This window comes from Myotis davidii, unplaced genomic scaffold, assembly GCF_000327345.1.
Source record: "Myotis davidii unplaced genomic scaffold, ASM32734v1 scaffold842, whole genome shotgun sequence".
Lineage (NCBI taxonomy): Eukaryota > Metazoa > Chordata > Mammalia > Chiroptera > Vespertilionidae > Myotis > Myotis davidii.
In genome coordinates, this window is record NW_006293540.1 from 713584 (window position 1) to 723621 (window position 10038).

Consider the following 10038-nt stretch of genomic DNA (forward strand, 5'->3'; position numbering starts at 1 on the left):
CGGGCTGATGGTCCCCAGGGTCCTCACCTCTCTCACCTGCCACCCCTCTAGAGGGACACTCAGCACCCCCCCCCCACAAGAGAGCCCAGGCTGAGAGGCTTGGAGTTGATTCCCCCCAACCCCACCACATCCTTAACCATTAAGACCAACACCGACACAGAGCGAGGACCCCAGCAGGTGCCACTCGGGGAGGGAAAGACCAGCTGTGGGGCAAAGAGGCTACCTCCTCTTGGAAATGCACACGATCAAGGACACGGCTTAGAAACAAACCCACTTTAATATTAGAGAGGATACAGAGATCTGGGTGAGGCCAGGCCGCACACCTGTCCTGGCCAAGGTATCGGAAGGGTCGGGGCAGGATGGGCAGGGGCACAGATGCAGGTCAGGACTGCTGCAGTGAGCAGCAGGGGCCAGGGCGCGGGCGGAGGGTGTGCAGAGCCGAGGCTAGGGCTTGTGTGTATGTGTGTTCGCAGGTGTGTACACTGCCTATGTGGGCACAATGTACACCGAATCCACAGGAGCCTCAGAGGCAGCATGAGGAGAGGACACACATCATGGTGTGTGCTGAATGCCCAGATCTAGCCCTGCGTCTGCCACTCTGACTTGCTGTGTGACCTCGGGCAAGTTGCTTACCCTCTCTGGGCCTTGGAAAGAGTCACTAGGTGATTATTAAGGTTCTTTGTGGCCCTAAACATCAATATTTTCAGAAAATTAAAGTACAAACTGTATTTAAGAGCTGATGACAAGAGCGTTTGGTCTAGAGGTTCAAATCCCAGCAGGCCTGGTACCCAGTACCGCCCCATCCCCAGCACGAGAAAAAGACCCACTGGGAGTCTTTACACCTGCTTCTTCCAGCTCGGCTCTGGCTCCCGGCTGCTCCTCCAAGCCTCCCGCCAGCTGTGTGTGTGTGCGGAAGGCAGTGGGACAGCAGGGTGGGCAGAGGTGGGCAGGGGAGGGGAAAGAGGCCAGGCCTGGGGAAGGCCCTGGCCTTGGGGTCACAAAGTGCATCACTCACCCCGTTTCCAGCACACAGTGGCCCCAGCACCGAGGAGAGCCTGGTTCTAGATGGAGCTCTGTCCTGAACTAGCTCGGGTGGGCGCGGGGGGATTAGGGTGCTGGGGCAGAAGCGGCCAGACGCCCAGCCCGGCCTGGGGGAGTGTGGACTGTAAAGCTCAGATGGAGGGCAGTGTCCAGCTGCAGACAGGCCATGGGACCCCGTCGGGGCGCGGGGGAGGCAGTGGACGTGAACTGGGTGGGGGCCTGGCCAACGAGGGGTCACTAGGCTTTTACAGTACAAGGATTTCCATTCCTACGCTACACACGACGTGAGAACAGCTGTAACAACAAAGTAAACCAGCAGACGGGGGAACCTGGGAGAGGAGGCGAGGGAGGCAGGTGGTCCTGGAGACGGACGTGGCCCCAGAGACGTGGCTGCACCCCCTTCCACACACAGATGCCCCTGGCTTGAGGTCCCGGACAGCCGGGGCCCACGTGGGGGGCAGGGGTAGAAACAGCTGAGCCAGAGGGCAAGAGTTTCGGGATTGGGAGTGCAGGGGCTGTCCTAGCTGCCAGCTGAGCCAAGCTGGGTCTCACGCCAGGACAGCCGAGCTCTCCCGGCTGCTCTGGGTGCTGTTTTCATCCTGGCGCCGTCCCAGGAGGCCCTGTGGGGTGCAGGGGTCCTGGCCCCTCTGGCATCAGAGTTTCTTATGACCCAAGGCCAGGAAGGCTCGACTTGGGTCCCTGCATCCAGTCCAGCTGTCTCCCAGCCTCGTCTCCTGCTTGCGGAGATCCGTCCCCGCCCGGCGGAGCTGGGACCAGGGGGATCCGTGGAATCAGAGGGCGGAGGCAGGAAGGCAAGAGAAGGTTCAGAGGTTCCAGGCTGGGGTCCTCCAGTCTGGCGCCAACGACTGCCATTGGGGGTCTCTTGGGGGGTGCGGGCATCCGGGCCGCCTCCCACAAGGCCCTGCCCGAGCCCCACCCCGGCGTCCCTCCCGCTCACTGGATGGTGCACTTGTCCCGCTCCCGGGCCTGGCCCTCCCGGAGGACCTTGGCCTTGATGTACTTGAGGTCACTGTTGACGCTGGGGCGGCGGGCGAAGGGCGAGACCATGCCGTAGGCGTCCGTCTCCTTGACGCGGCGCATGCAGAAGGGCCTGGGGTGGAAGGTGTCGCCGTACTGCACGGAGATCTTCCGGTGCAGGGCGGGGCTCATCTCGTGGGGCAGCTTGGCCATGCTGAAGAGCACGTAGAACATCTCGTCCACGTTGGTGTTCTTCTTGGCCGACACCTCGAAGTAGGCGCAGTTCTCGTCGCCCGACACCAGCAGCTCGGCCTCGGTGGCGGGCACCTGGCGGCACAGCTCGCTGTGGTCGTTCTTGTTGCCGCAGATGACCATGGGCAGCTCCGCCGCCTCCTTGGTCTTGTTCTTCAGGCAGGACTTGACCTCCAGGATCTGCTTCTGCAGGCGCTTGACCTCGTCGAAGGACTCCCGGCTGTCCAGGCTGAACACCAGGATGAAGACGTCCCCTGTGCGGAGAGAAACCCCAGGTGGTGAGTTCGCAGGCGGCTCCTGACAGCCCCCTCCCCCATGAGGCCACGCAGCTCATCGGTGGCACCGCGTGGTTCGGACACGGTTGATTCACCCCCGTTTCCCTGCAGGGCTGAGTGACTTATGCGCTTGTGGGGACGGTGGTAGAATAACAATAAATACAACGTCCACGAGAGGAGGGGTCCTGCCTGTCTCGTTCAGTGCACACCCCAGGCCGGGAGCTGCACCTCACGCACAGCAGGAACTCGGTGCGGCTTTGGGTGGCCCGGGTGTGCATCTTGCCTCCTCCACTCACCAGCCACACGGCCTTCAGGGGACCACGTGACCTCAGGGCGCCATGCGACCTCTCCAATCTCCTTTCCCCACCTGTCCCATGTGAATGCAAGACTGCCCTGTGGGATGACCTTGAGGGTCACAGGAGATGACTGCAGTGACGCTGGCCAGTGGTCTTGGGTATCAACAATGCTAATGAGAACAAGCCTTCGGGAGCTGGCACAGGCCACACACTTCATGCCCACCGTTTCCCTGAGTCCTTACAAGACCCCTGTGAGGTATGTTACCTTCATGGTACAGTGAGCAAACTGCGGCTCAGAAAGGGCGAGCAGCCTGCCCCAGATCCCACAGCTCCAAGTGGCCAGGCCAAGATTGGGGCCCAAGTCTGTCCTCGCCTAGCCAGTGCCCGGCACACAGTAGGTGCTCTCTGCTTCTTGAATAAATCTTGAAAAGAATAAGCGAGTGCTGGCCTCCGAGGGCCACACTACCCTAATGGTGTGCTCTGAACAGTGAGCTCTGGAGCAGGGGGGCCTCACCAACCTCTCCGCCTCCCAGGGCCCGGCACACAGTGGGTGCTCCTAAAGCCAGCTGAAGGGGTGCGAAGGGATGGGATGGAATGAATGACGGTGTGGGCTGTTTAGAAAAGCACTTGCCAGGCAGTACCAGCCTGGCAACCAATTCCACTTGGGCTGCCAAACCCGTCCCATCAGGCTAAGCCGGGGCCCCTGAGGATTCGGCAGCCTCGACATATTCAAATGCAAGACGGCGCCAAGCTTCAGAGTCAGCGGGGCCAGGGCCGGGGCTGGCAGCTGGGAGAGGCGGCGGCAGAATGGATGGTTTTCAGATTGCCCTGCGCATCAGCACCAGGTTGGAAAGGAGGCACGGATGGGTGAGTGGAACGGCAAGCGGCAGGCAGATGTGCTCAGAATGGTATATGCACGTAAAAGAGCAACAGACGAAAACACTCTCTGTTGTGGGGATTCCAACAGGAATGTTAATGTGTTCGTGGGGGAGGGCCGGAACAGTCCACGCCACACTGAGGGGTGGCCACCCCCGGGGGAGGGGGGGCAGAGCTGGGGGAGGGGGCATGAGTCAAGGGCGCTTTTTAGCCTGGTCTACGTGTTTAAAGGAGGGTGTGTTTGTATATACTGTTTGTGTCATTCAAGATTAATTTTGAAAACATGCCTGTAGTTGCTCTCTGCCTCTCCCCCTCTCCCTGCCGCAGATGTCAGCCTAGTTACATGGGTGGGCCCCAGGCCCCTCCCCAAGGGCTGACAGTCCTGCAATCGCCACCCTGTGCTGGAAATGCCCCACGCACTTTCCTCCATTCCTCTCAGCCTCACTGGAGGAGGCGAGGCTATGCCCGAGCAGCTGGCAAGACTCAATTAAGACCTCTGGTCACATGTCTACGCCAGCCCCATGGTGGAGCCAGGACTCGAACACAGGTCAGTCCAGGGCTCTTTCTATTCACACATTGCCTCTCTGAAATATGGACTATTTCACCCCAAGCCTGGCACCCCAAGAGGGGGCACGGGCAGGGGGGGGGGTGGGGAGCATGACATGGGATTCTTGGTGCAAAAGCATCTGATTTGAGGGTGACTCTGGCGGTGACTGGAGAGGGGGTTACTTGCTCTTTCCTTCCCTTCATCGCCGCCCAGCGATGGGTGGGCGTGGCCTGGGACGTGCCTCTGGTGGGTGTGGCCTGGGACATGCCTCCGCAGAGCCCACAGCAGGCACACTGCACGCGCTGCTTTACTTCCCACCGATACTCACTGAGCACTTGCTATCGGCTCACCCAGCGCTTCTCACGTGTTAACTCATTTAGGTCTCACAATGGCTGATGTGATGCCAACAACAGATGAGAAAAGTGAGGCACGAAGAGATCCAGCCCGTGCCCAGCACCAAACCAGGACGCAGGGGAACCAGGACTTGGACCCAGGCAGCCTGGCTTCTAGGCCTGCCCCCTTCGTTACCACACGAAGCTGCTGGCATCATGTGAGTGACGGCTCAGCCCCCATCTCCACCTGCCCCTTCATCCCCAGCAATCTCGCGGGGCTGAGCGGCTTCAGGATAACTTAGTGGTAAAGCATGAGCCAGACTTCCAGTCATCAGCTGTGTGACCACTGGAGTAACTTAACCTCGCTGGGCCCCAGTTCCCCGACCTGTAAAACAGAGGCGAATACCCGTCTCCTAGGTTAGCTGTGAGGGTTAAATAAATAAATGCCGAACTCTAAGACTGGGCCCCAGACACATAGCTCTTAGTAAGTGTTAGCTATCACCACCACCGTTATGTCATTACTACCGAGCCCCTAGCATGGGCAGGGCCCCCGCCTGCCCTCTGGCTGACCCTCACCGGGCTCCTGTTCTTACCGCTCTGAGAGTTGACAAAGGACACGGGATGTCAAGAGACCTGAGCCCAGCAGACTGGCGGTGGACCCCGGAGCCCTGCTGAGTCACCTCCCTCAGGAGGAAGGCGGCAGCCCCTGTGCTCCCGGGAGAGGGACATCCCCAGCCCGTCTGTCAGTTCCTGGTCGGGAAGGCCGCTCTGGAGTCCTGGGTAATGGATCCAGAGCTGGACAGAGGGAATTTGGGTCCTGGCACCAACATTTGCCCGGACAAGCGGCAACACCGAGGTGACCTACACAGCGCACGGGGCCTCTGTGACCTTCGTCTCAGACGATGGGCGGGCAAGCGCTCTGCCCGCTGTAAAGCGCTGGGCACATACGCCCACATGCACGGCACCCAGCCCAGCCCAGCACCCACCTGTGAGGATGGAGAGCCTGCGCATGGCAGGGAAGGGGTGGTTGCCGGACGTGTCCAGGATGTCCAGCTGGTACATGTCGCCGCGGATGTTGTAGACCTTCCGGTGGAAGTCCTCGATGGTGGGCGTGTACTGGTCCTCGAAGCGGCCGTTGAGGAAGCGAGAGACAATGGAGCTCTTGCCCACCCGGGAGGCGCCCAGCACCACCATGCGGTACGAGTTCTTGGCGGGCACGCTGAACGTGCAGTTCCCGCTGGACAGGGTCTTCATCATGGCTCGGGGCTGTGACAGAGAGAGGGGAGCGGGCGTCAGGAGGCCCCGGGTGCAGCCCTGCCGTCCCCTGCTGCAGGCCATGGCCTCCTCTGCCTGGCTCCTGGCCAGGTCTCAGTTTTCTGTCTGTAAAATGGGGATGGTGGCCTAGGGTCTCTCTAAGCGGCTCTGGAGTTCTGCACGTTCATCCATTCACAGTGCCAGGGGTCCTCAAACTTTTTAAACAGGGGGCCAGTTCACTGTCCCTCAGACCGTTGGAGGGCCGGACTATAGTTTAAAAAAAAACTATGAACAAATTCCTATGCACACTGCACATATCTTGTTTTGAAGTAAAAAAACAAAACGGGAACAAATACAATATTTGTATTTGGATGTGGCCCGTAGGCCGCAGTGTGAGGACCCCTGGTTCACACCCTCGTTTCTTTCCTCCTTCACTCACTCACGCACTCACTCGCCCCTTACTCATTCCAGCACCGGCTGCGAGGGCTCAAATCCTCATTGTATCCCTCACTATTGCTCCTGGGCAAGTCGCCTAACTTTCCTAGGAGTCACTTTTCTCATCTATAAAATGGACTGAACTCATGCAGCAGTTGGCAAGGGCTCGGCACATGGCGAGATCTCAGAGACGTTAACTCCTGTTAGATTCCGTTCTCTCCCTGATCCATCCGTCCCTCCGTCTCTGGCCTCCCAGAAGCCTGTGGTTCCAGGACACGACATGGGAGAGGCCGTGTCCAGACCACACCCTTCATGCCAGAGCGTGGGGCTGCCCGGCAGTTTTCTCCCCCCCCCCCCCCCCCCCCCTGCCTCTCTCCCTCCCCCCTCTCTCTCTCTCTCTCTCTCCCTCCCTCCCTTCCTTCCTCCCTCCCTCTCCTCTTTCTGCATCTCTGTCTCCCTCAACCTAGGAACAACCCCAGCCCCACTATCCCCAGGGTCTGTTCCACCTCCACCTGCCCCTTCCCTAGCAGGCACCACCTCCAGTGTCTTGGGCCTCGCTGCTAATGTGTTTCGCATGGCCCGTCAGTCAAATGCCCTTCTAATGTCCCCCCCCGCCCCGGGCCCTGGGAGTTTGCCCACCTCAGGAGACCCAGAGACCTGGACTAGGCAATATGGGTCAGAGAAATGACCCCTGAACAACTCAAGTCCTTCTAACTCCGAGGGTTCATGGTTCTGATATACCCAGAACTTTCTATGGGAGCCTCCCGCCTTGGGGATGAGGCTGAAATGAATCTGAGCTCCAAACCTCCAGGAGCTCCATCAGCCCCCCCGCCCCTCCCCAAAGGCCAGTCACAGCCCAGATTCCCTCCTTTCCTATCTCAGCACCCATCAGGATCCCCCCAGGACCCCCAAACCCCCGTCACTCTAGTTGGTTTGAGCTCTGCTGAGATCTGCCTCTGCTCCCCAGCTCAGGCGAGTCCCTCCCCCAGAACACCCCTCCCTTGTATGTTTCAGGGTCTGGCTCAAATGCTACTCCTGTCTGAAGGCTGCTCAGACCCCGACCCACCCCGGCCGGAATCCCTTCCTCTCTAGAGCAGAGGAACGAGAAATGGATACGGGCCCCTGAAATATCAACCCCCAGGCTGCCACACAGGGAGGTGCAGGCGGGGAAAACGGGGCTCAGAGGAGTCACAAAGGGGGGTACGTGCTGGCCCCCACCCCTGGGTGCCCCAGGTCAGTGGCCTGGAGTGCCTCGCTCATGTACACGAAGGCTCTCTCCAGCATCTTACAGCCCTGTCTGCCATGATGCCGAGACCTGAGGTGGAGACAGATCCTGTGTGCAAGTCTCCTGGCACACGTCCTGCCCACCCAGGCGACGGACAGCCGCTGCGCAGTAAACCGGCTCTCAAAAAAAATATCTTTTGAAAAAGCCCTGATTGCTAGCGTTTGTCGATTTCCCTGGCGTACACACTGCCACCGTGGCTGAGTCCAGCGGCCACAATGCCAATGAATGACGTGCCGAGAGACGCACACAGTGAGGCTGCCCAGCACACCGCGGACCCAGGCCGGGGGCCAGGCTAGCGATCACCATGAACCAAGCCCCTGCCGCACGCCAAGCACTGTGCTAAGTGTAGACGGGTAATAGCTGGCATTTATTTTGCAGTTAATAAGTTCCAGAATGTTCCAAGTGATGAGAACACGTCCTAACCCCCTTCGCCCCTCAGTGATCCCAGAAGGCAGGTGGAGTTATCCCAACGTACGGACGAGGGCATTGAAACACAGCGGAGTTTGGTAACTTGCTCATGGCTCCACACCTGTCTGCCACCAGCAGAGGAGGCACGGGACCGCAGGCAGGCTGCCCAGTGCTGTGGCGTCTCCTCACCCCCTCCCTCTGAGGCACCTCTTATCTTCCTCATTTCACAAATAAGGACCCTGGTGCTTAAAGGCTACATGACTGGCCCCCGAGTTAATAAGAGCGGCTCCAAGGACAGTGACTCCAAGCTAAGACCCCCACGCCCCCCACCCTACTCATGTCTGAAGCCATCTTTCCATTTATCCCACAGGATTTCAGTGCCGTGTACACAGCTGGCGCTCAATAAGTGATCCATGAATGAATGAAGCCTATGGCTCTGCCTCTGGTCTCTTCTCCCTCCACCCCCACCCTGCCTGGCTGGCCCGGGGGCTGTGACAAGGAGGGTCTCGGTGCCTTGGGCACTCGCATAGGTGGACAGTGGGGAGCCGGGGATACAAGATCAACAGCCATGAACCCTTCTCAGTCTCCTTCGGGCTGTGAGCCAGCCTGGGCCTCCAGCAGAGATGGGGGAAAGAGGCCCCAACAAGGACATCCCCTCCCCCAGGGAGCTTGACTCTGCTGGTGGTCACCTCTGTCTAGACCGAGAGGAAAGGAGGCCAGCAGCCCCCAGAAACAGTGTTTGTCTCCATCCCCACCTACCCAGCCTCTACCCCTAGGGCTCCTCTTACGGACACGCTAATATCAAGGGCTGAATGGGATAAGGCCCAGAGAGAGGAGACAGTGAGCCAGAGAGAGGAGGCAGGGGCTCAGAGAGAGGAGAAAGGGGAGAGAGAGAGGAGGCAGGGGCTCAGAGAGAGGAGACAGGGGCTCAGAGAGAGGAGAAAGGGGAGAGAGAGAGGAGGCAGGGGCTCAGAGAGAGGAGACAGGGGCTCAGAGAGAGGAGAAAGGGGAGAGAGAGAGGAGGCAGGGGCTCAGAGAGAGGAGACAGGGGCTCAGAGAGAGGAGAAAGGGGAGAGAGAGAGGAGGCAGGGGCTCAGAGAGAGGAGACAGGGGCTCAGAGAGAGGAGAAAGGGGAGAGAGAGAGGAGGCAGGGGCTCAGAGAGAGGAGACAGGGGCTCAGAGAGAGGAGAAAGGGGAGAGAGAGAGGAGGCAGGGGCTCAGAGAGAGGAGACAGGGGCTCAGAGAGAGGAGAAAGGGGAGAGAGAGAGGAGGCAGGGGCTCAGAGAGAGGAGACAGGGGCTCAGAGAGAGGAGAAAGGGGAGAGAGAGAGGAGGCAGGGAATCAGAGAGAAGAGGAGGGAGCCAGAGAGAGGAGGCAGGGAGGCAGGGAGAGGCAAACAAGGAGAGGGAAAATCTGTGGCTTTCTTCTGTGAGAGCAGACTGTGAGCCTTCACGTGGCCTCAACCACGTGGGCCTCTGTGAGGCTCACAAACACCTGGATGCCAGGTGACAGCACCCCTGTGGGCTCCGCCTTCCACCCTCGCATCTCTCCCCCCTTTTTCTCCCCCAGAGGAGGAGCTGTGGACACAACTTCTCCACCCCACTGCCTGCTCCTCTCCATCCTCAGCCAGGCTGACACCTACACAGGGAGGAGGAGTCAGGGGTCAGAGTTCAAAGGGCCCTTTTTTGGGTGACAGTCCACCCTGGTGGTTCAAGGGGACAGAGGAGTCCCTGAGTGCAGGTCTCTGACTGGGCAGACCCCCTACTCCAGGACCATTCTAAGGGTACCTGGGAGGCAGAAAGGCCCGAAGCAGAGTTGGGGTGGGGTCATCCTGCCAGGCAGTCACCCCAGCCAGGCAGGCTCCCATCACTGGGTACTTTGTGTACCTTACTCCAATGACTTCACAACAGCCCCACGAAGAGGGGACCACCATCGGCTGGAGTCGCTTGCCCCGGTTCACAGAGATGAGTGGCAGGGCCAGGGTTAAAGTCAGGCCTTTGGCTCCAAGCCTGCACTCTGGCCTCTGTGAAGACCCACCCCCAGACCAAACCAGCCCCTT

General features: G+C 59.6%; 1 protein-coding gene across 2 annotated transcripts in view; it reads right to left on the reverse strand.

Annotated features, from left to right (window-relative positions):
• Positions 1–258: 258 nt before the first annotated feature.
• The window catches only part of RASD2 (RASD family member 2), a 37102-nt gene continuing 27322 nt past the window's right edge, over positions 259–10038 (reverse strand). For both annotated transcript variants that reach the window (XM_006767232.2, XM_006767233.2), the window contains exons 2-3: positions 5584–5863; positions 259–2525 (exon numbers count right to left, since the gene is read on the reverse strand). In XM_006767232.2, coding sequence (XP_006767295.1) covers positions 1996–2525; positions 5584–5854 — 801 coding nt within the window. In that variant the 5' untranslated portion in view covers positions 5855–5863 and the 3' untranslated portion in view covers positions 259–1995. The remainder of the gene's footprint in view (positions 2526–5583; positions 5864–10038) is intronic.